General features: G+C 37.3%; 3 protein-coding genes across 3 annotated transcripts; 1 reads left to right on the top strand and 2 right to left on the bottom strand.

Annotated features, from left to right (window-relative positions):
* Positions 1-7,790: 7,790 nt before the first annotated feature.
* Positions 7,791-10,254, top strand: LOC145004682 (B3 domain-containing protein REM17-like). The gene is made up of 8 exons (XM_078963653.1): positions 7,791-7,881; positions 8,027-8,327; positions 8,496-8,623; positions 8,851-9,085; positions 9,231-9,352; positions 9,425-9,656; positions 9,773-9,912; positions 9,994-10,254. The coding sequence occupies exons 1-8, from the start codon at positions 7,822-7,824 to the stop codon at positions 10,252-10,254; spliced, it is 1,479 nt and encodes a 492-aa protein (XP_078819779.1). The 5' UTR covers positions 7,791-7,821.
* A 1,571-nt stretch (positions 10,255-11,825) lies between these two features.
* LOC145032316 (uncharacterized) lies at positions 11,826-20,311 on the bottom strand. Its single transcript, XM_078981087.1, has 3 exons — positions 17,688-20,311; positions 16,805-17,217; positions 11,826-12,053 (listed from the first exon to the last, which is right to left on the bottom strand). The coding sequence occupies exons 1-2, from the start codon at positions 20,221-20,223 to the stop codon at positions 16,820-16,822; spliced, it is 2,934 nt and encodes a 977-aa protein (XP_078837213.1). The 5' UTR covers positions 20,224-20,311; the 3' UTR covers positions 11,826-12,053; positions 16,805-16,819.
* A 2,097-nt stretch (positions 20,312-22,408) lies between these two features.
* LOC145004691 (uncharacterized) lies at positions 22,409-25,580 on the bottom strand. Its single transcript, XM_078963667.1, has 2 exons — positions 22,904-25,580; positions 22,409-22,782 (listed from the first exon to the last, which is right to left on the bottom strand). The coding sequence occupies exons 1-2, from the start codon at positions 25,578-25,580 to the stop codon at positions 22,409-22,411; spliced, it is 3,051 nt and encodes a 1,016-aa protein (XP_078819793.1).
* Between the last annotated feature and the right edge of the window lie 1,012 nt (positions 25,581-26,592).

The raw sequence follows: 26,592 nt of genomic DNA on the forward strand, positions 1-26,592 counted from the left end.
CTTTTGAGATGTTGTATGGTAGGAAGTGTAGGACCCCGATTTGCTGGGGCGAGGTCGGTCAGTGAGTCATCGGGAGCACTGAAGTGGTGCTCAAGACGACTGAGTTGATCCAGCAGGTCCGTAGTAGGCTGCAGACTGCGCAGAGTTGGCAGAAGAGCTACGCTGACAGGAGGCGTTCGGACTTGGAGTTCCAGGTGGGAGATATGGTTCTTCTGAAAGTCTCACCTTGGAAAGGTGTCATCAGGTTCCAGAAGAGGGGCAAGCTGGGCCCCAGATTTATTGGTCCTTTCAGGGTTATGGCCCGGGTGGGTCGGGTTGCTTATCGGTTAGATCTTCCTGAGGAGCTTAGTCAGATCCACAACACCTTCCACGTGTCGCAGTTGAGGAAGTGCTTGGTGGATGAGTCAGCAGTCGTTCCCCTAGAGGATATTCAGGTTGATAGCAGCCTGAATTATATTGAGAGACCGGTCGCGATTCTGGATCGGAAGATCAAGACCTTGAGGAACAAGGTCATACAGCTAGTGAAGGTGCAGTGGCAGCACCGGAAGGGATCTGAATGGACGTGGGAGGCTGAGGAGGAGATGAGAGCGCACTACCCGGAGTTATTCGCAGATCCAGCCGTAGCAGACTTCGAGGACGAAGTCTGAGACAAGTGGGGGAGATTTGTAACGACCCGTTCCCGGTATGTTAATTAATTGTTAATTGTCTAAGTTTTCAAGAGGGACTCGGCGAGTTCTAGCCTGACTCGCCGAGTTGGGTCACGTATTTTGTGCACGCGGGAGCCGGGGACTCGGCGAGTCCATATCCCGGACTCGGGGAGTCCGTCCGTCTGGGTGAAACCCTAAATCCCCGGGTTTGCCCACTATTTAAACCACATTATAGCCTCATTCTCGCCACTTTCACCCAGAGAACACAGTGAGAGAACCCTAATCCTCCCTTGAGAGCTTATAAGTGATTTGGTGCCATTTTGTGAAAGTGTGAAGAAGGAGAAGAAGAAAGAAGCAAGGAAACGAGTTGTAGTGCAAAGATCCAAGGGCAAATCTGAGGTTATTGAGGTATTTTCGGAGTTCCCTTCTTGTTATATGCTTTAAACTTCCATTAGAGCTCTTCTAAGAGCTATTTGATGTTTGTCCCAAGCCTTATGTTTGCATGAATGTCTTAATAAGTCGAAATACCTTTGGATCTGAATGTTGGGGTGTTGTAGAGCACAGATCTACTGTCTTTTTGGAGTTACATTGCATATTAGCCATGGATCTACTCATTTTATGCATCTTTTAGCCTTGTTTCCCTTATTCATGAGGTTGTGCACGTAAAGCTGGAAACTTTACGTGGTAAAACAGCTTATTGGACTCAGATCTATCAATTGTATGCATTGGATTCAAACAAAATCAAGTAGAAATCAGTTGCATGGCGGCGACTCGGCGAGTCGGAAGAACGAATCGACGAGTCGGGTCGCGAGTCCCGAGTTCTTCAGTTTTATCAGTGTCGAGTGGACGAGATGAGTTAGGGAGTGGACTCAGCGAGTTGAGGGTAGACTCAGTGATGGAGGGACTTGGCGAGTTTGTTCATACAACTCGGCGAGTCCAAGGCAATCTTCTTGGGGATCAAGAACAACTCGTCGAGTCTGTTCATCCGACTCGTCGAGTCTGTTCATCCGACTCGGCGAGTCGGATGAAGATTGTCTGAGTTCTTGGATCAAGTGGGTACTCGTCGAGTCGATGCCAGACTCGACGAGTAGCAGTGAACAGAGGTGAAAAGTGAGAGTAGGACTCGGCGAGTTGGGTGGCCAACTCGGCGAGTCAGCCCAAAAGAGAGTTGACTTTGACCAAGGGTAAAAGAGTCATTTTATCCCAAGTGCAGTGTTTAGTATTTGATTGAGTGTGTTTATGGACTTGTAGCCGAGGAGATTCAGGAGCAGTCGCCGTTAGCTTTCCGAGCCACACACTCAGCAGCCAGCTTACGAGGTGAGTTTCCTTCCAGTAGGAACGGGTCTAAGGCCACAATGCCGGCCCGTTCAGTTAGCAGTAGTTTCCGGATTTAGGTCCGATGCAGCAGTTAGTATGTTCGATGCCTTCGTGGTTCGAACAGGGTTGTGTGCTATGTTTTATGTGTTAAGTATTATGTGTTCCGGGCCACGGCCCGATGTAGCATGTCGTATATGTGTTATGCTAGTTGATGTGTTATGCCATGCCATGTTCAGTCAGACAGTTCCGGACTTCGGTCCGATGCAGTAGTTCCGGACTTCGGTCCGATGCAGGGGACAAGGTCCCAGTCAGTTCCGGACTTCGGTCCGATGCAGTTAGTTCTGGACTTCGGTCCGATGCAGGGGACAAGGTCCCAGTCAGTTCCAGACTTCGGTCCGATGCAGTCAGTTCCGGACTTCGGTCCGATGCAGTAGTTCCGGACTTCGGTCCGATGCAGGGGACAAGGTCCCAGTCAGTTCCGGACTTCGGTCCGATGCAGTTTCCGGGCTTCGGCCCGATGCAGTGGGCAAGGCCCAATATGTGTTTATATGTTATTGTATGGTATGTGGAAGTTTGGGGGAGCTCACTAAGCTTCGTGCTTACAGTTTCAGTTTTGGTCTCAGGTACTTCTGCAAGCAAAGGGAAGAGCTCGGGATGACGGCATCGCACACACTACCGCTTCAGCTTTAGCCTGAGATTGATTTAGTTATTTGATTTGATGTAGTATGATACAGCTTTCCGCACAGTATTTTATCATGTTTTGGAATACATCACGCATGGTTTTATTATATGATACTCTGATGACAGTTTGATTATATTAAAAACAAAAATTTTTGGGTCGTATTTTTGGGTTGTCACACTTGAAAATGGGCCAAACACTCCAAAAATGGACACCATCGACTCAAAATGCCACCATGAATGGTATAAGATGATTTCTAGGGTTTAAAGGGGTGGAGACTAAAGATATTAGGGTTAGGTTATGAGATAAGGAGTTTAAATAGGATCAAAGACCCTAAAATAGGGTTTTGATCTGATTGGAGTACGCCCAACGTACTCCGGGGAACATTCGCGATCCTCCTAGTCAGTACGCCCAACGTATTCTAGGGTACGCCAAGCGTACTACCTTCTTTGCTAGTACGCATCGCGTACACTTTGAGTACACCCCCGTGTACTCGACTAAGCTAGAAAACCACAAAACTTCCAAAGGCCATAACTTCTTCGTTATAAGCCCGATTATGACGATCCTTATATCCACGGAAAGGTGAAGAGAATCCCTACACTTCTAACAACTCAAACCTTTCTTAAGACCTTATGAATTACATGAGCATGTTATTTTAGTCGAGATATCGGATACCAAGCAGGTGTCAGGTCTTATCACATTAATGATTTCTTATCCCAAAGGTACATATATGTGTACTTTTCAGCCGTTTAACAACTATCTTTTGATGCTCATAAGATTTGTCAAAAGCCAAACATAATACAATATGTTTTAATTGATAGCTCCAATGTTTTGGTAATTATGACGATTTTACGTACTTGTTGTTATCTTGAATGTCAGATTGATCACAAAAATGATCTTCTAGTTTCGTTCTTTGGTCACACATGAGCATGGTTCGGTCATCTGTCATGTATGACCTTGGTTCGGTTAGCGACTATATATGATCTCGGTTCGATCATCGACTATATATGACCTTGGTTCGGTCATCAAGATTAACTTCCCATAAGTAAGGGTATATGTGTAATATCAGGCCATACACCCTATTAGCTACGCAAACGCAAACTAGTAGTAGTATGGGAGAGAAAGGGAAAACAGTTACCACAGAAAGTTAAGAAACTCCATAATGGTCAATGCCAGGCCAGGAAGTAGAAACATGGTTTGCGACATTAAACAATGGTAAAAAGGAAATGGTATGAAGAAAAAAGTTTTTTACATGGGAAGAGGCGCTCATAAAATTTCATGCTTTGTTGAAAAGCAACCCATAACACAACATCGATAAGTTGAGTAGCAAATGACAAGATTTGAACAGGAGGTGCACAAAATTCAATGGGATTTACATCAGGCTTTATTCAAAAAAATGAAAGTGGTTGCAATGACTTCGATTAGTTTAAAGCCGCAAAATCGCAAAATCGCAAAATCAAGTGTATATGGGTCATAGTTTCGCGTTTGAGAGGCATGAGAGTTATTGAAAAGAGATTCAAAATGGACTCAATGTCCAACATTGGCGGAGGTGCAATCTAAGAGGTCACAAAATTCATGTTTGGTCGACGTTTCTGACACATAGACTCATATAAACCTCGACAACGACACCTATATGATTCTAAACAACATTGAATAGATCACTCCTCTACTACAAACAGTAAGAACTGAAAAAGTGAAGCACGCGGCAAAACATGCAGATGAAGTTGTTAGGAAAGTAAAGCATATTAAGGAAATTGAAGGGAATTTTCAACAACACATATAACTGCAACAATGCTTTACGATGTGGACATTTGGAAATACTTCATAGACAAGAAGGGGAAGAGCTGGAGGGAGAAGAAATGTTGAATGAATTGACAATTTTTAGGACCAGCATGGAAGGTTTGGAGCCTGAAGATGTAGAAGTGGTACGAGCGTTGAAGGCAAAGATTCGGAATAAACTTAGAGGTAAAGTTTAAATTTTAGGATCATTTTATGATTTAATTTATCGTTTTTTTTTGGTCTTGTAGTGTTGGTTTTTTTTTTCAATTTAAATGTTATGGTTTTTTTGAAATAATATGTTTTTTTTTTTAAAATGACAAATATATTAAAATAAGAGGACCAGATTCAAACAAGGAGCTAGACGCGGCCACAAAACACAGGATTACAAGGTGTACATTTACACATCACCACACCTAAATGGGCAACACACCCAATCCAACCAACATCAAGTATTATGTTTTCCTCTATACATATGTCAAGAATACACTAGTGAGATTACATTTAACATCCCCCTCTGGCACATATCAAAATATTATCCGCTTTAGGCTCCCTGCACGAAAAATTTCCAAGGGGTCACCTATCCTTGAATTGTTCTTGCCCGGACACGCTTAACTGTAGAGTTTTTATGAGATATGCTGCCATCACGACTTTAAAACGTGTTGTGACAAGGAAGGTATCCACACCTCTTATAAGGAAATGTTTTGTTCTCACCTAAAGTAGTAACATCTAAATCCATGTATTTCATTTTAAGCCCTTGATGTATTTACAATTGGCAAATGAGGACCCTCTGTACGTTGGGCGTACATATATATGCTTAGCATACACAAGTGTGTGCATCGGGTAGCCGAGGCTGTTACGCAAGGCGTACAAGTTTGTATGCGAGGCGTATGAGGCTAAAGGCTAAAACCCTAACTCTCAGACTTGAGCCCTATTTAAGCTTATTTATGACCTTGGTCCCTCTTCCTTACCAGCCTCCACTGCCTTTAAACATCCCTAAAACCCTAGTTACCATTGAGACTGATCCTTGAGCTTAAAGGTGCCAAAATAACCCATTTTGGTGTGTTTGCAAGAAGAAGGAGGATGTGAGCTTGTCTTGAATGTAGGAGAGCTTCTAGATCCTGCATCTAGAACATCTTGAGGAGATTTTGGAGTGTGAGATTTCCGGACCGGTAGCCGAGTAGTATTTTTATCAACAGTCTAAGGTGATTCTTCTCACTATATCAATGGGTCGAAGACACCAATGCCAAACCCATTATCTAACATGTGGATTAGCAGTTGTTATGCAATTAATTGTCTGAAGACCCGGGGTAGCCCGTGACACTTGTGTGAAGACCATGGGGGTAGCCCATGACATTTGGATATCAGACCATTGGGGCTACCCATGATATTTGGATATCAGACCATGGGGGTAGCACATGACATTTCAGGTAAATACCATGGGGGTAGCCATAGCAACCTTATGTATGTGGCATGGTATTTTATGGCTGTATGTAATGTGATATTTTGGGAACTCAATAAGCTTTTGCATACAGTTTCTTTGAGTGTTTTTAGATACTTTTGGTACTAAAGGAAAAAGCCCGACTTGATGGCACAACATTCACTCCCAGCAATTTCTGTATTTATCGGTATTGATACTCTGTTATTTTGATATGATATGGTGTAATGAATTTTGAGAAACAAATAATGATTGTAATTCATATTTTAAAAAAATGAAAAATTTTATATGGATTTTTAGGTTGTTACATTACATCATCAACTACCATCGTAAAAGATTGTGGAATCATGTTGTACACTTTATCATTCCTCGCCTTTCAGATTCGTTAAAGGAGATCGTAGAATATAACGATTAATAAACTCGTTAAAAAAGGAAAAAAATAATGACATGCAATTTATTTTGCTTTGGAGGTGTAATGATCATTTCATATTAGGGATGAGAATTTGGCCCGAAAACTCGAACCGAACCGAAACCTGAACCGAATCGAACCGAATTAGGCCTGAATAAGCAATTCAATTTGGTTCTCAGATATCTATATTAGGCTTATTCGGTTCTTTGGTTATTCGGTTTGGGTTACCTAAGTAAGGGTTTATTTGGTTCTAAATACCGGACCCAGAATTGAAAAGTCATTTTTTTAATCGAAACTGAAGTCATTTTTTTAATCGATTTGATCGTGTTTTTTCTTGTCCCTCTTTCTGTGATCGAGTCGTACATTCAAAACAGAAAAAGAAAAACTTCTTGCATCGTATTACCGAAGTCGACTTCCTACTTAAGCATTCTTATTCTAAAATTGAGTGTCGATCCTTCCTCTTTATATTCAAAAATCGACCATTCCTTCTTTGTATCTAAAGATTCATGAATTCCTATCTTGTCTAGTCATGGAAAATCGTATTAGGCTCTTTTTGGGTTATAAAATTCTAATACGGTTTATTCAGTTATATTAGGTCATTAATCATCTTGTATATGTTATTCGGGTAATAACTGAACCGAACCAAACCTAACCAAACCTGTATTGGTTATTTGGTTCGATTTCGGTTCATGCAATTATCCTTATTCGATTTTCGTATTATTCGGGTTTAAGTCAGTTCGGTCCATAACATTAATCTTTATTTCCCATAATTGTGTCATAACTTCGAGGATTATAGGACAACACAAAAAATATATTATAATTTAGATCCATACCCACAACAAAAATAAGTAAGTAAAAATGATTTATATGAATGTATTTTTGGTTTCATTTAAGATTTAGAAAATATCACTGTTGTAAAAATCCCGATTAGGTCCCGATTAATCTTCGATTAATCGTTAGGCGCTACTCGGTCGATTAGAGAGCACCTAGCGATTAATCTCTGCATAAATAATGAGTGAAACAGTATAACCGATGAAATTTTAACATTTTGAAGAAGTTTTATCTCAATGAAAACTATTTGAAACATAATTAGTGTTGTATTAATAATATTAACTTATTTTGTGATATTAGTAATATTTAAAATTTTGATATGATATTAATCATATTTAATTTTTTAAAATTCAACAAATTAGCAATTAATGGTCCCAGATTAATATGTACCTAACCGATTAATTCTTTAACCCTAGTTTACCGACCAGCTAGGTCGAGCGACAACCTTAGGAAAATATTATGTTTTGTGAAAATTGTTATAACATTTGATCCCGTCCATTGGATTAATTGCTAGTTTGCTACTGGATTACTTTGAAAACGGTGCCTAAACATACGGAAGTTTTAGAGTCTATCCGTCGGTACTTATTACTCTAGCTGGATAGCGACGTTTGATCAGATGGTTAATTAAGAAGACATCTCAAAGAAAACTCAAACTTATATAGCGTTTGAGTTTATAATGGGTAAAGGTATTCATCTCACTGCCGCTACTCGCTCAAAACTTGTCATGGCAGATCCTCCAACCCATTCCTTCAAGTTCATCCCTCCAAGCTTCTTATTCAATCTTGTAAGCATCTCCATGCTAAATACACTTGTAGAAAATTTCACTTACAGGTCATCAATGTGCATAGTTTTGCATACGCTATACTCTTTATATTTATGCATACCCCTTCTTCTCATAATCACATTATGCTGTATGTATGCATTTGCAGTCGGTTCCAAGCTCTTTCTTGACGAACCTGAACGGAAAGAGATGCTTGAAAGCGATACTGAGACATGGCCGTCACAAATGGTCGGTAGACATTAACGATGGGGTTTTTGGTGACGGTTGGAGAAAGTTTGTGACAGAGAATGGAGTGCAAGAGTTTGACTTTATTGTGTTCAAACATCAGGGAAACATGGTGTTTGACTTTATGGTGTTTGACCAATCTACATGTCAAAAACATTACACAAATCTATTTGACGAAATCGACGAAGAACCTCTTACAGAATCTGATACGATCTCTATACATAGTAAGCTCAGTATCTAGTATGCATATATAGTCTGTACAATTTAGTATAGTGATTTCTTTTCCATAAAAGTTAATTCATTGGAGCTTGCTTTTGCTATTTGGCCCAAAAAAACTGGGAAATATATTTCGAGTTTGACATTCAGTCTTGTGTTGAAATGTTGATTGAAAGGACGGAAGAAGCTAAAAAAGCGCAAGAGGAACGATTATGCATCTCAAGACAAAGAAATATTTCAAGTTGATGACAGTGGCTGTTTCGAGTCCAAAATTACACCTTATGTCATCAAGAAATCAAGATTGGTTAGTCATCAACTTCATCTTAGGTCAAATGAGCTGCTTTTCAACTTTGATTTGATATGATATGATTTGTGTATTCTTGAACCAGATTTCATGGAAAACTATTATTGGATCAAAAAGCTTGTGTTAAACCCAGAATATAACAATCATATTTAATTTGAAACTAGTGATTGGTTGGTTTAACTTCAAAGTCAACGTATCAGTAACAATTGGTTTACATGTTTTTGCAGCATATTCCGATTAATTTTGCAAGATCAAATGGATTGATTACCCAGAGGATATACACACAAGTGTATCTAATGGATGATACACGAAGGACATGGCCAGCAACACTCACGAAAACTAAAACAGAGATTTGTGTAACTGGTTGGCGTGAATTCATAGTAAAAAATCACTTGAAAGTCGGAGACGTGTGTAGGTTTGAGCTTATTAAAAACGGAGAATTGCCTGTTTTCAAGTGCTATAGTATGTATCTTTCTCTCCCCTTTCATATATAGCTATTTAGGTTTCGATGAATGTAAGTTGTTAGTTATCAACCATTCTGGGTTAAATGAGACCAACAAGATGGATTCATCGATTGTTAATCCACCCAATTTGTTTGTTTATTCAGATAAGGGAAAGAATTTGGTGGAAAACCGTATTCAAGAGAAGGGAACTAGTTCTTCGACTCTTACCAATCACCCATACTTCATTTCAACTCTCAAGCCTACTACACTCAAAAGATGGATTCTGGTAACTTTTAGATCCCATAAACTGCACATATTCAATATAATCATTTACATATTGTGGTGCTTCTAATTTCAGTATCTACCTGCTGACTTTTCGAAACCAAATGGTTTAAAAATTGGAGAAATGATTCTTAGAGATGATAAAGGTCGATCCTGGAAAGTTCATCTCAACAAAATGAATAGAACATCTTTTTATCTTGGAGGAGGTCTCAGATCTTTTCTAGTTGCAAATGGAATGAAGGAAGGTGATGAATTCAAGTTTGAGCTCCTCGAAAAAAAGGACAAGTCTCCCATTGCCAACTTTCTGAGTATACTTTTTTTTTCTTAATTTTGGATTTAGTTTATATACTCTTCATAATAAATTTGAATGATCCAAGGCAAGAAAAAACAGATTTAATTTTTATATTCTATTTCGGATGCTCAGTTCTTAAAAGCAAGCAGCAGATTAAATCCCATAAAGAAGAAAAACTGTCACGGAAGGAAGGTTACATTCTTTGTGAAGAAGATGGTCACCCATACTTCATGGGAGAAGTGAAGTCCTGCAGCATAAGAAAATCAGTTCTGGTAACTGAAAATAGTTAAGTTATCTTTGTGAGAGAAGAGGGAATATTTCCTACTAACAAATAACAATGGTGTTTACTGTAGTTTCTGCCAATCAAGTTTGCAAAGTCGAATGGATTAATGAATCCCAGACAGATGACTCTGAAAAATGTGGAAGATGAAAGGTCGTGGACTGTGGAGTTAGAGAATTATAAGAATAGATACTATTATGTAGGACAAGGTTGGAAAGATTTTAGGGTTGCAAATGGACTGAAGAAAGGGGGTCGTTTCAAATTTGAGCTTGTCAACAAGGGGGAAAACCCCATTGTAAACTATTACTTTCAAAAAATCCCTACAAGCTACTAGACTTCCCCAATTAATCGGTATAAGTTTGTTAGTTTTAAAACTTCCTTAATTTGACATTTAACATTTGTGTATATGTATGGACAAAAATTTCTGTTGGTTATACAGAGGGGAATTTTCTACAGCAATCTGAATGATTGATTAAATGATCAGGGGTGTGTTCACATACACTTAGCATGTGAATACACTTGTTATTCTTGATGAAGCTTATTGTGTATCTGAATGGCTGTTTAGAGTTCATTTTAAGTTTCCATCAATTTTGAGACTTCAATTTTACAAAAGAGTATGCACGTGTGTTAGACTTTGGATTTTATATTTTATTGATGTTCAGGTTGTTTAATGATTAAATGATAACTACTTGCATATAATTTGTACAAAAAATGGAAAATGAAAGATGAGTACTTGAGTGGAACCATATAGCATACAGGCCATGAGTGGGATATGAAGGGTATCATATATAAGACTGAATGGAAAGGCAAAATTGTCGTTTGAATGAAAAAGACAACGGTTTTATATAGAGTTTTGCTGGAACTTTTCTGTATGCATGTGTGTTATCCTTGTTTATTCTAAGTAAAACAAATAACGCAGTCAAAGGGGATTTGTTAAAGCTTCTTTTTCATTCCACATATAGCGAAAAACCAAATATGGATTCTATGTCAAGAGACCTAAAATACTTAGTAAAATAGATAAACGAAGGTTGAAAATATATACAACCTGATTAACCATGATTTACAACCTGGTTAACCAAGAGTACTAATTGTCCAATACATGACTCACTTCTTCATACATGTTTGGATCAATTGGATGAATTAACATATAAAAGGCAAAGTACAATAAACATTCGGGAACTAAAGCTATTGTAATCTATAGTACCTTTCAAGGTGCAAATGTGTATTCATTTGAGTTTTATCACTTGTTGGGCATTCAATTTAAACTAGTAAAAGACTATATATGGACATACCTATCCAAATTAAAGGTGGGCATCAAAGTGATAACAATTAACAATGATCGACTCTAAAAGAAGCTACACAAAGAACTAAAAGAAGCTACATAAAGAACGGTTTAAAAAGGCAAAACTACATAAATGAAGATCAATTTACTAGATGTGAAAGAACGTAAAGCAAGAGAAGCGGGTCAAAATAACAGACAACATAGAGCGCTATGGGTGGAAGGAAACAACTTTATGGCTTGGGTTTTTCTTTTTGCGGTGTAATATGGGAGTGAGGGAAAGATTTCTAAAGGGCTTTCTGAATTTTAAGAAGTCTGGATTTTTAAGAGGGTCTAAAATTTTGTGGTGAATGATAAAAATAATCATTTTACCCTTCTGTATTAGTTTTTGCTGATTTCAATATTTTCATTTTAAAAAAATAACTGAACCAACTCTTTGAATAATTATAATTTATTACATCAAACGAAAAAAGCTCAAAATTAGACAATTTCGATTCCAACATCAAAAGTTTAATATGTATTAGACCAAGTTATAAAAGTAGAGAAAACCATCTAGCATACACAATTGTCAGTCGGAAACTTCCTATTTAATCATAAAAAAACAGGCAAGGGCATTGGGTATTGATTACAAGCCATTAATAAACACATTTTAGAACCATGGATGTTTACATTTCACCAAAAATTTATGTGTTTGAAACTTTTTACACAACTCTTATTTCACTTGAGTGCATATCAATAGAAATACATACATTTTTCCATTCGAGTCCCTATGTTCCAGCTTCTCAGCATCCGGTTCATGAGTTAACATTGGATAAAAATCACAATTCTTCACCTTCATTAGTACAATTCTTCACCTTCATTAGTAAAAACACGTATGAAGTCAATAACAAAAAGTTTAGCATGGTAACGTATCACAAACACAATGACCATCCATATAATGTCATAACTACATCTCCATTTTCCAATTAATCAAGGGACTTTACATACAAACTAGGATATCTCAAATTCATAATAATAGTCTTCCGTGTTCTCTATGATCATGATCAGACACAAGCTATCCACTGTGAATTTACATATGTTATCAAGTAGATAAAAAGAAAATAGTTGTGAAGATATTTTCATGCTTACCTGCACTATTATACATAAGACTCAAAAGTGAAAACATATCCATTATAACTAGACAAAACACACACATATGTACATGATTGTTTCATTCTAGCACCACTTAACATATTGTTGACCAGAAGAGTCAATCAAAGAGAACTGTTGATTCTTTCATCAAACCCACATTAAAAAAATGATATCAATCAAAATCATGGATAAGTTAAAAGAGATTGGTCCAATTCCTTTAATGCCATGTGGATTTCTTGAAATTCAAAAACATAATGCGTGCTTACAATTGATTAAAAAAATCGTTTCCAGAAATTAACCCTAGTATAAAGTCGATTTTAGATACACAACTATTACCTAATGTTGTTGTTGGCAAGTATGACGGGGCTGGCTGTGGAAGTGACCGACAAGCTGGCAACGACGTCGTCGCTGGCAGAGGTAGGAGAAGGGGCGATGGTTTAACAGTGCGTGCGACGATGGCCTACAACGACGATGGTGTGTACGACGTTGTGTGGGACGACGATGGTGGTCATGAAGTTCGACGAGATGCATGGGAGAAATGGTCGAATGTTTTTTTGATGGTTGCAACAAAATAGAGAAGAGTGTGAGAGGGTAGGGATTGGAAAAGATAAGATAGGGCGTTGTCACCAGATGCCTCAATCACCATGTGTCACTTAGTTTTTTTTCGACTAAGTCAGGCTTGGAACACTTCCTTATAATGTACTAACGACTATGATAACAAGAGATGCGATACGGAATGCTACGATGTAAGAAACGAAGCTTCTATTATTGACTCGATTACTTTACAAGGCAACTTCCTAATAATTCCTACAAATGAGACATCCTTCCTATTTATAAGTACCTTACACCTCTTCAAGGGGAAGTTTTTAGGTCCCGATCATTCTTGATTAATCTAGACTCTTCTTATTATATACATGGCCTTTACAAGACTCTGGAATATGGTATACTTGTCTACGATGCTCTAGAAATCTCCAGGTCATCCTGACATTATCCAAATCGCTCTTGTATGATCTAACGTGTTCTAGATCATTCCAAAGTCTTCCGGGTCATTCTCTTGATTATTCCGGATCGTACTCCTTTGTTCCATGGACATCTATAATATTCTAGCATCTTCCAGGGTCTCGTAGAGCATTCTTGATCTCTCCGGAGACTTCTCGAGTATACTTGATCATGCCAAAGTTCTCTAGTCGATCGTGGAATTTTCCAGAAACTTGGTCTGTGACACCCTCCCCCACTTAAACCCTTGAGTCCACATCAAGTCTTCTTGTATAGTGCTCTTTCAAGTGAGGTGTCACTTGTGTTCTTACTTCCTTGCCTGTTTTGGGTCTTCTTGTAGCCGCATGGAATATCAGACCAATTCTCAAGGTTGATCGTGATCCCATCTTGCATCGACATGTTACGATACGTTGAACCACGTTGTTTGGTCTCACATACTTCTTGATTCGACCATTATGATTAGTAGTCGCTTGTGAATTATGTTCCTTCTTCCAACTTAGGGTATTTTTCTGTATCGTCACGATTTCTTTAAGGCCGTTCTTAAACTTCATAGTCGATAGCGTTCAAGACCTTGTTCTACTCCTTTCCAGAGGTACATTGTGAATGATTGTACCTTTAGTAATACGCATAATGTTATCATTTTTGAACGACCATGGACGTACTTCGTCTAGGAATTCCATTTAATACCATGTTGTAGTCGTCCATGGGTACGAATTCCAAGTCAACGGTGCCTTCCTATTCTGCGATTTTCATGGGTACTCCACGTGAAACTCCTAGGAAAGGATTGGATGGAGAATTGACAACCTTCAAGTGGCCTTCTTCTTTCATGTAGTGGATCCCCAATCTCTTTGCTTTGTTTTCAGAAATAAAGTTGTGAGTCGCACCTGAATCTATTAGCACCTTGGTATTTCCTCCATTCACCCTAGCTTCGACTAGCATGAGACTTCCTACCATAGAACCACTCCCTTTCGATTCCTTTGTCTTGTCTTTTGCCATAGAGTTTAGAAGTCGCATGGAACTCATGTGAGCTTCTTTTCCTTCTTCTTCTTCTTGCAACACCATCACATAAAATATGTTTTTCATCGAACAATTTCGGATCAAGTGAGGACCATCACACAAGTAGCACTTGATCTCCTTCCGTTCTTCTCTTCGATATCTTCCTTTGATTGCTTTTCCTTTTGTATTCAAAGGTTGGGGCGTGTCTTGTTTTTGTTCTGGTTCTGACATAGTTTGTTCTCCCCTACTATTCTTTTTAACCGTGATTTCTCTTCGAAATTCCATTAGATCTTCTGCCATGACAATAGCTTCGTTGATGTCTCTAACATTTCTCCTCTTAAGCTCATTATAAGCCCAAGATTGTAGTCCATCCATGAAATAAAAAAGTGTGTCTTTCTCTTGCATATCGGGTAACTCTAGCATCAAGCTCGTGAACTCGACTATGTTGTCTCGGATGGATCCACTATGCTTTTTAGCCCACGGACTTTCTTCATCGCTATGTCTCCAGCGTTATGTGGGAAAAATTATCTCTTAAATTGCCTCTTGAACTCCTCCCAGGTGTCTGGTGTATAATCCTTTCTCAATGTCTCCATGCTTCCTTCTCCTCCATAGAGCTGCGCTTTCGCATATATAAAGGATGGCCATATCAACCTTCGTCTTGTCGTCTGTCACTCGGCTAGCATTGAAGTAACATTCCATCGACAAAAAGAATTCGTAGTTCTTTGGGGTCGCATTTACATCCATTTTTCAATGGTTTGGGTGCCTATGTGTATGGTGTCATCTTCGCAACGGCTCCTCTGACTATCGTTGCTTTATATAGTTTACTTCAGATTCTAATGTGGCTACCTTCTCGCGATATTCGTTTCACAATGTGTTGATCAATTCAAGGACTTCTTCTTTGATGACACTGATGGATTCCTTCATTCCATCACTTGTGTCCCTTATGTCGTTAACAGACTGATAAACGGTATGCTTCCACTCAAGGATCTCACCGACACTAATCTCAATCTTAGTAAGCTTGTTCTTTAAGTTCGCCAAGGTATCTACTTATTGGTTCTTCTTCTTGAACTTCCTTCCTTTCTCCTCAACAACAGGGGGAATGTTAACTACATCACTTCCTCCTTCCATTGCTACGATCTCTTGCTCGTACGAACTCTGGCTCTAATACCACGTGTCACGGGACGACTCAATCACCATGTGCCACTTAGTGTTTTTCGACTAAGTCAGGCTTGGAACACTTCCTTACGATGTACTAATGACTAGGATAGCAAGAGATGTGATAATGAATGCTACAATGTAAGAAAGGAAGCTTCTATTATAGACTCGACTACTTACAAGGCAACTTCTCAATGATTCCTACAACTGAGACATCCTTCCTATTTATAGGTACCTTACATCTCTTCAAATGGAAGTTTTTAGGTCCCGATTATTCTTGACTAATCTAGACTCTTCTTATCATATACATGACCTTTACAAGACTTTAGAATATGGTATACTTGTCTACAGTGCTCTAGAAATCTCTAGGTCGTCCCGAAATTATCTAAATCACTCTTGTATGATTTAGCATGTTCTAGATTGTTCCAAAGTCTTCCGGGTCATTCTAGCTTCTTCTAGTGCCCTCTTGATTATTTCGGATCATTCTCCTTTGTTCTACGGACATCTATAATATTCTAGCATCTTACAAGGTCTCATAGAGCATTCTTGATCTCTCTGGAGACTTCTCGAGTATACTTGATCATGCCAGAGTTCTCTAGTCGATCATGGAATTTTCCAAAAACTTGATCCGTGGCAGCGTGCTCTTTTTTTAGACTTTTATGATTCGGTAGACATTTTTATTATTGAATTTGCACATACTATAAAAAGCAATAAAGGTAGATTTGCAAAATAATAATAATAAATAAATAAATAATAAAACTCTATAAATAATTATCTTACTTTGGTTAATTTAGTCCTACTTTTATAGCACAATACCAAAAAAAAAAAAAGGTTCTAGTTGGAAGGAGATAGGGCTGTGAAAATGGCAATTTCATCATAAGAAAACCTTAGGATTTCGATTTCAAGTTTCTTGGTTCAATTAGAAGTAATCAAGTGGTTCAAGGTATACTTTCTTCCTCCCTTTGTGTACAAATCCAAGTTTCACATTTTGTTTAGGAGTTTGAATTCGATTTTCATCTCTCAAATACGGTTTTGTGTTCTAAGCAAGTTAAGATGATTATATTGGTTTCTAACTCAAATCATCATCCGTTGGTTGAGTTTGTTTGGTTGCTGGCTGTACTAACTAGACCTATAAAATCACATTAATCAGTGAAACTTGATTGGCATGGGTGAATAGTTAGTAAAATTTTAAAAAACACCATTCAGTATAGTATTGATATGATAAGATAATAATTAGGAGTGAACCAGGCGAATAGACAGAAAACATTTCAAAAAATAAATTCTATTCTTTAGGTGATGGGGAGAGTGGAATGGAGTAACATGATACCTTCAACGTCTTTGATTATTTTCTGATAGGTTCACCAATTCTGTGAAGAAAAGTTTCTTTTGCATACTGCAGTTGCTCAATGACTTTGTTGATGTGTAGCCGGTCTCTTGGCAATTCCATGGAGCAAGTAATCCCAATTCGATAGACTGAAGTCAGGCACTCCTCCATTATCCCATACCTTTTGCAGTCTTCTGTATCTTTATTTATATTTTTCTCTTGCTTGGTTTCCAAAAGGAGAGGATCAGTTATCTCCATAACTTGGTGTGGTATAGCCATTTTTACGAAATCATGAAGATTCAAACTGCTACTGAACATGTTGTGAGTAGGACGTTTGCCCGTAAATGACTCCAGTATGAGAATTCCTAAGCTATAGATATCGCCATATATTGACATCTGGCTACCCATTCCGTGTTCTGCATAGTTTACACATGAGCAAATGCAAGCTCTATCAAATGAATTCTACAACGACCAGATAGATTTTTCGTACCACCGTTGCAAAAAAATTATAAAAGAATGTTAATGAATAAACGTATTTTAGGGTGGATATACACCCCTAATGAACCAGTATAATTTATACAAAATCCATCATACTAGTTAGGCTGATCCTCTTTTGAAACAACTAACAAGGATGACTAGTATAAAGCTTAGTCTCAGTTTTGAAAGCATTAGGAAGGGAAATTTATTTCAGAAACTTTGTTTTGCAATTTGTCAAAAAAACTATTTCTATGAATGAACCTGTGATAGTCGATGATAAAGGAGCAGCTTCACCAATTTCTCTTACACTCACTGCTATTTATAGACGTATATGCTAAAAATCATCAACTTATGTACTTAATGATAACTTAAGAAGGAAAAAAGAGAGAATATGAGTAAGATATATTACCAGGAGCAACATATCCGATTGTTCCTTTTAATCCAAGTGAACTGGTGTGGCTAGAAGAATCATGTCTAGTATCCTGAAGAAATCTTGACAAGCCAAAATCACCAAGATGAGCAACCAAGTCAGCATCCAACAAAACATTACTAGGCTTTAGATCACAATGAGCCATTGGTGATCCACATTGGCAATGAATATAATCTAGGGCGCTAGCTACATCTATCATGATGTTCAACCTCTGTAAAAAGTTCAGACACCTGTATGACTGCTCATTCGCTGGATCAATAACTAGCGTATTCTGGTGCAACCAGTCCTCCAAACTCCCATTAACCATATAAGAGTAAATCAGAGCCTTGAAATCATTCCCTTTAAAATCAAGAGCTGAACAAGAAGTTACAATTTTTACAAGATTCCTATGTCTGATGCTTCTCAAAGCTTCACATTCTGCAAAAAAACTCTTGTCAGCACCATGAACTTCAAGTTTTAGTACCTTCACAGCAACAGGATAGGCTACATTTTTCTCGTACAGAATTGCCTTATACACAGAGCTGAACTTTCCAGAACCAATCAAATTTGCCGAAGAAAACCCATCAGTTGCTTTGTGTAATCTTCTATAAGAAACTTGTTGGAAGTTTTCATTATCCGAACTATTTTCTTCAGCAACCTTCTTATTATATCTTGATTTGTACACCAAACAGAAGATCACAATAAGAGTTACAGAAATCACGGTAAGTATTGGTACAACGATTATCAAGGAAAGAGGAATTCGTTTTTTCCTTGATAATCCTTCACTGGAACACTTAGGCAACCGAAATCCTTGGAAACCACCGCAAAGCTTACTATTTCCATCAATGGAAACTATGCTTAAATTTTTGAACGCTCCGATTTCTGGTACCTTTCCCACAAAACCATTTAAAGACAAATTTAAACTTTTGAAAAACACAAAATCTCCCAGAAACTCTGGGATTTTCCCTGTTAAATTGTTGCGAGAAAGATCTAGAATTTCTAGTCCTCTCAAGGAGCGGAATGACTCTGGGATTTCTCCATGAATGGTGTTTCCTGCAATGGATAACACAACCAAACTTGTGCAAGCTCCAAGATTAGCTGGAATCACCCCAGACATCATGTTGTTTGAAACATCAAAGGAAACCAAATTTCGCAAGTTGCCTACTTCCAAAGGAAGAGAACCCACAAAATGATTATCAGAAAGGCGTAGGGATATTGTCAAGGAAGATAGACTGAAAATCCCCTTGGGTATGTTACCACTGAGATTATTTTTAGAAAGATCCAACAGCTGCAACCCCCTACAGTTTGATAAACTAGATGGTATAGGACCCTCTAGTTTGTTACGTTGTAAATAGAGTCTGCTCAATAGCGTGAGATTTCCAAATGACGATGGTATATAACCAGATAATAAGTTTCGACTTAGAGAAATTATTCCGACATTTTTGAGTTTCCCAATTGACTCCGGAATTCTACCGATGAACTGGTTGGAGAATAGAAACAATCTTCTCATGTTAACCAGTTGCCCAATCTCGGAGGGGATATCACCCGAAATCAAATTTCCACCTACTGTGAGATCGGTAAGTAGAGTAAAATTAAACAATGATTTCGGTAAGACTCCTCCAAGATTGTTGGCACCAAAACCTAATCCTCTTAAGTTAGTGCAGTTGGCCAAAGAAGATACAAAGTTTAGGTTATCAGATTTCCCATTCCCGAGTTGATTAATGTTGACAGCAAAATGTGTCAATCTTTGTAGCCTATCAAAGTTCGGCACACTTCCAGTAAATGCATTTTCATTGAGTGCTAGGACTTCAAGATTAGAGGCATTCGATAACGAAATTGGAATATTTCCCGAAATTTTGTTTATCGGAAGGTTAAGAAATATAAGCCCGGGAAATTTTTGTGCGATATCTGATGGCAGATTCCCGCCAATCTGATTGTCAGGCAAATCTATGTTCGTCAAGGATGATAGATTGAAAAATGACGGAGGTAGAATGCCTGAAAGATTATTCATTGCGAACCCAAAAAACCACAAATCGGACAACTGGCCAAGAGTATCTGGAATGCTTCCATGGAAATTATTTCCCAACCCAGAAATAAACATAAGGGAAGTGAAGTTTCCAATAAACTTTGGTATTTCTCCTGTTAGATCATTGGAATGGAGGTTTATGTATAGAAGCTTGGTCAATGATTCAAACTCAACTGGAATAACTCCTATGAAACTGTTCCCGCTCAAATCAAGTTCTATGAGATTTCGACACTGAGATATATTAGCAGGAATTTCACCTGACAGAGAATTGTTGGAGAGTCCTAGCCTCCTTAATCTTGACAACCTGCCAATCTCTTGAGGGATCTTTCCTGTGAAACTGTTGTTGTGAAGGAGAAGCTCCCTAAGAAAACTCATATTACCAACTTCAGGTGATATGGGACCTGAAAACCCACCAGACCACAAATTGATAGTGACCACTCGCTGGTGCCTCAGACCACATATGATACCTGTCCAGTTGCAGATGTGGCTTGAATCGTTCCATGAAGGCATGATTTTATACGGGTCAGATGTTATGTGTGCCTTGAGTGAGAGCAAGGCCAAGCGATCTGTATCATTTTCAGCATCAGCAGAAAAGGTCAAGAAGATATTACAAAAGAAGAAGATGCAAGAAAGGATAACATATAGGGTTTGCAGGAAGCGCATATTGTTCTGATGCAGTACTCTTTTGGTAAAGAATCTCAGTTTTGTATATAATGCAATGAACAGGTTTAATCTGGTATAGTCATCTTTTCTAATTAATTATAGAATCATGGCATGAATAATTAAATAGCCTGTCCATATCTATGTGGATTTTAATAGTACAACAATTTGTCTCTATTCTCTTGTTTTACCTGAATTTTGTTGCCAAATGTCTTGATGTTGCTACTTTTGTTTAGAAGAGTTCCAGTTTCACAAGGAAGATTTGCATCATTATTTTAGTAAGCAGAGACTAAGACTTGAAGCAATGGTTGACATTTAATGGTTGACATTTTGCATGTTGACAGTGACTCTTCCAAATTAATTACAATGTTTTTTAATCGTCTTTTCCCAACAATATTTCAAATATGATGCCTTTTTATATCAATCACGTAAATATATATATAATGATCATCAGGAAATTGGTGTGCTTACCAATAAGGGGAGGTTTTGCATATAGTTACAACATGACGCGTTTTTAAGGTAAAGAGTACTTATGTGTTTTCTTGTATATTACCTTGCAAATGCATATTAGTAAATTAATTAACCAATTTAAATAGCACCAACAAATGAAATAAATAAATTAATAGAGAAAAATAGGACTGCAAAAAGATGAATGGTTGTTGAATGGTCACTGTATTATTAAAAGTGTGGTTACCTACTACCAGCCAAGCTTAGCCATATTAGTCAACAATTAAGGTAAATTCCAACGCAATATCATAGAATATATAGCGGTGAAGCTTCTCTCTCTATAGTAATCTTTTACCACATTAAACTTTTGAGATGATTTGTTCTGTCAATAATCCATCACTATTTATGTTTATAACTACACATTTCTTAATTATTTATTTCCGTTTTAACTGCTATGACATTCAATACAAAAATAATATAAAGGATACTTAACTAACATCAATTTAATTAAACTCGAAAAAAATATTATGTTATGGACATCACAATGGAGAAATATTGAGCAGCTTGTTGAAAACAACCTAAATTCGACAATGTTACAACATTACAACTTTCTTAAATTGGACCCTCGTTTGGTTGATTAGAATGGTCATCAATACTTCATTCGGATAACAACCACATGATATCCTTTATTCGGTGATACTTTGCTTTATTTAGATCACACATTGATACAAATTCTTATATTATAGCAAAATTTTGATTTTTCATTTTCAAAGTACAATCTTGTTAATCAAAAGACGTAACTCATAAAGTATAATGATATATTTGTGTATTTTCAAAGTACATTGTCTTAATGGGAAAGGATTTAAGACGGATAGTATAATGTTATATTTAATCCATTTACTCTTATAATATAGTTATGCAATCAATGATAATGCTGTATTTTTAAAGTTTTAAAGTACAATGTTCAAATAGGAAAGGTTGCAAGACAAACTATAACGCTATATTTTTGCATTTATCTTTAATGCTATACTTTTACATATTCAACGTACAAATGTCTTAATTGGAAATCCTTTAGAACATAACATAAAAATTTATATTTTTGCATTTTCAAAGTACATTGTCATCATTTGAAAAGCAACAAGACAGCTACATTGACACCATCATCATCATCATCATCAATGAATTCCAACAATTACCATGTTTTCAAGTCATTCTCAGATACAAAGACTTCTTTTTTACCACCCAAAATATTAAGTCAGTAAAGTATATAATATTTGTCCATGAATTAGAAGATTCCTAGTTGACTTTCAAGAAGAGAAATGTTTTGTTTCTTTTACCACTTGTACATGATGAAATTGGGTAACGAAAAGACACGGAAACACCCCCTCTTTTCATTTAAATGACTAATGTGTTTTAAAATCATTTATCCATCTTTTAAATCATCATTGGTAGAAAATAAGGTCTCACTCTCTTAATTAGTTAAAAGTTCACACTTCACAAGATTAGAGTTTGAGGATTTTCAATACAATATCAAAACATCAATTTAACCTAATTTACATTTGATGTCATTCATTATTTAACGTTGGAGTCACCCAATGGTTTCAAGAAAAGTTTTCTTCACAATTTGCAGTTGTTCAATGACATTTTTTATGTGTAACCGGTCTCTCGGCAATTCCATGGAGCAAGCAGTCCCAATCAGATAGATTGAAGTCAGGAACTCCTCGATTGGCCCATGGTGTTGTGCATTTTCAGTCACATCTTCCTCTTTTCTGGTTTCAAAAAGGACAGGATCAGTTATCTCCATAACTTTGTATGGCATAGCAATCTTCACAAAATCATGAAGATTCATACTGCTACTGAACATGCTGTCAGTAGGACGTTTCCCCGTAAATGACTCCAACATGAGAATTCCAAAGCTGTAAATATCACCACATGTTGATCTCTTGCTACCCATCCCGTGTTCTGCATTGTTTACACATGAAGTACTCGACACATGAAAATCTTATACCTCACTGATTATTTTTGTTGCAAAAATAAAAAATCCAAAACTATTTATAGAATACGAGGAATATAGATTAATTACCAGGAGGAACATATCCGATTGTGCCTTTTATTCCAAGTGAAGTGGTGTGGCTTGAAGAAAAATCATTTTGAATAAATGTAGACAAACCGAAATCACCAAGATGAGCAACCAAGTCATCATCTAACAAGATATTACTAGGCTTGAGATCACAATGAACCATTGGTGATCCACACTGACAATGAATATAATCTAGGGCCATTGCCACATCTATCATGATGTTCAACCTCTGTAAAAAATTCAGACACCTGTATTCTGCCTCATTCTCTGGACCAAGTAGTGGATTTTGGTGCAACCAGTCCTCCAAACTCCCATTGGCCATATAACAATAAACCAGAGCCTTGAAATCATTCCCTTTAAAATCAAGAGCGGAACAAGAAGTTACAATTTTTACAAGATTCCTATGTCTGATGCTTCTCAAAGCTTCACATTCTGCCAAAAAGCTCTTGTCAGCACCATGAACTGCAAGTTTTAGTACCTTCACAGCAACAGCTTGTGGCATGTTTTTCTCATACAGAATTGCCTTATACACATCACTGAACGTTCCAGAACCAATCAAGTTTGCCAAAGAAAACCCACCAGTTGCTTCGTGTAATCTCCTATAAGAAACTTGTGGGAAGTTTTCATTATCCGAATTAGTCTCTTCAGGAATCTTCTTATTATATCTCGATTTGTACAACAAACAAAAGATCACAACAAGAGTTACAAAAATCACGGTAAGTATTGGCACCATGATTATCAAGAAAAGAAGAATTCGGTTTTTTCTTGATTCTTCAATGGAACACTTAGGTAATTGAAATCCTTGGAAACCACCACAAAGCTTAGTATTTCCATCAACGCAAACTATGCTTAAATTTTTGAAAGCTCCCAGTTCTGGTAATTTTCCCACAAAACCATTGAAAGATAAATTTAAATCTTTGAAAAACAAAAAATCTCCCAGGAATTCAGGGATCTTCCCTGTTAAGTTGTTGTCGGAAAGATCTAGAATTTCTAGTCCTCTCAACGATCGAAATGACTCTGGGATTTCTCCTTGAATGGTGTTTCCTGAAATGGATAATACAACCAAACTTGTGCAACCTCCAAGGCTAGCTGGAATTACCCCAGACATCATGTTGTTTGAAACATCAAAAGACCCTAAATTCTTCAAGCTGCCTGCTTCTGGAGGAAGAGAACCAACAAAATGGTTATCAGAAAGATCCAGGTATATTGACAAGGAAGATAGACTGAAAATCCCCTTGGGTACGTAACCACTGAAATTATTATTACAAAGATCCAAAAGCTGCAACCCCCTACACTTTGATAAACTAGATGGTAGAGGACCCTCTAGTTTGTTATGGTCTAAATAGAGCCTGCTTAATTGCGTGAGATTTCCAAATGTCGATGGCATATAACCTGATAACAAGTTTCGTCTGAGAGAAATTACTCCGACGTTTTTGAGGTTCCCAATTGAATCTGGAATTCTTCCAGTAAACTGGTTGGAGAATAGAAACAATCTCCTGATGTTAACTAGTTGCCCAATCTCTGAGGGGATGATTCCAGAAATCAAATTTCCTCCTACTGTGAGATCTATAAGCTGAGTAAAATTAAACAATGATTTTGGCAAGACTCCTCCAAGACTGTTGGCACCGAAACCCAAACGTATTAACTTTGTACAATTGGCCAAAGAAGATACAAAGTTTAGGTCGTCTAATTTCCCGTTTCCAAGATTATTAACGTTAATGGCGAAGCCTCTCAATTTTTGTAACCGATCAAAAGTCGGCACATTTCCAGTAAATGCATTTGCATTGAGTGCTAGACGTTCAAGATTAGTGGCATTCGATAACGAAACTGGAATAGATCCGGAAAATTTATTAAAGCGAAGGCTAAGAGATTCAAGTCTAGGAAAACTTTGTGCAAAATCTGATGGCAGATTCCCACTAATCTGATTGTTAGGCAAATCTATATCGGTCAGGGATGAAAGATTGAAAAATGAAGGAGGGAGAATGCCTGAAAGATTATTCTCTGCGAAACCAAAAAACCACAAATTGGACAACTGGCCTAGCGTATCTGGAATGCTTCCATGGAAATTATTTCCCAACCCAGAAATAAACCTGAGGGATGTAAAGTTTCCAATGAACTTTGGTATTTCTCCTGTTAGATCGTTGGAGTGGAGGTTTATGAATAGAAGCTTAGTCAAGGATTCAAACTCATTAGGAATAGCACCACTGAAATTGTTCCCATTCAACTGAAGTGCTACAAGATTTCGACAATGAGATATATTCGAAGGGATTTCACCTGACAAAGAATTGTTGGAAAGTCCTAGCCTTCTTAATCTTGATAACCTGCCGATCTCTTGTGGGATGACGCCTGTGAAACTGTTGTTGTAAAGGATGAGCTCTCTAAGAAAACTCATATTACCAACTTCAGGTGATATGGAACCTGAAAACCCACCCGACCACAAATTGAGGGTGACCACCCGTTCGTGCCTGAGACCACATACGATACCTGTCCAGTTGCATATGTGGATTGATTCGCTCCAAGAATGCATGATTTGAAATGGGTCAGATGTTATATGTGCCTTGATTGAGAGCAAGGCTGAACGATCGGTGTCATATCCAGAATGGGAAGAAGAAACTAAAAGAATACTACAAAATAAGAAGATGAAGGAAAGTACATCATATATCGTATGCTGGAAATGCATTGTGTTAATTGATTGGGAAAAGAGTATAAGACAGTAAAACAAGGACAAAGGATTATGTGGAAGAAGTTTGTTGGATCTTTCACTGAAATATGGAGATGTTGTCTACTTGTCTAGATGAATGTTAGTGATCATTACTAATAATATCATGGTATCAGGAATCGAATAACCTGATAATTATCTGTTATTTAATAATACAGCAAGTTGTCTTCATTCTCTTGTTTTACACAAATTTAGTTGCCAAATGTCTTGATGTTGCTTTGTTTAGGAGAGTTTCAAGTGCATAAGGAAGTTTCTATCATAATGAAAATAGGAGTGTTTGACCTTTTGCAAGTTGCCAACAAAATTTCAAATATGACTTTTAATATTGATCACGTAAATAATAACGATCAGTGACATATTGTTAATTTTACTGGTAAATTAAGAAAGAATCCTTGTGTATTCTCTGATAAATAACCTTGCTAATGCATGTTACTAGAAATTTAATGAATTCAAATAAGACACCAAAATGAAATACTAAAAAATATTAAAACACATTTTAGGACTGCAAAAAATGAGACTTTTTTCAATGGTCACTATATTAAAATTCTAGTTACCTACTACCAGGAAGGAAACAATAAATAGCCACATTAATCAAACCATTAGGGAAAGTTTCAACGGAAAAATCATAGAATATTTAGGGGTGAAGATTTAGCAACAACTACTATGCATTTGTCTCAATGAAACAACCTATTTGCAAAATTGATGAAAAGGAAAGACTTCTTTTCCCAGGAACGGACGTACTTTTTTTTTAAACTTGGTGAAGGATCGTTGATAATTTACTGGATGATTCAGCTTTATACTTAGATTGTTTATGGTATCTAGAACATGTTTCAACACTGCATTGGTCCCTTTCCCTTTTGCTTCTTCTCTTCTTGGTTGGAGGATCAAAGGCCTCATATTGTTAAGGGGTTTTGCAAGAAAGATCATGATAACATGTTTATAAGTTCATAGTAAGTTCATAGTAATGATTACA

This window comes from Lactuca saligna, chromosome 1 (assembly GCF_052625555.1).
Source record: "Lactuca saligna cultivar CGN05327 chromosome 1, ASM5262555v1, whole genome shotgun sequence".
NCBI classification, from domain to species: Eukaryota; Viridiplantae; Streptophyta; class Magnoliopsida; order Asterales; family Asteraceae; genus Lactuca; species Lactuca saligna.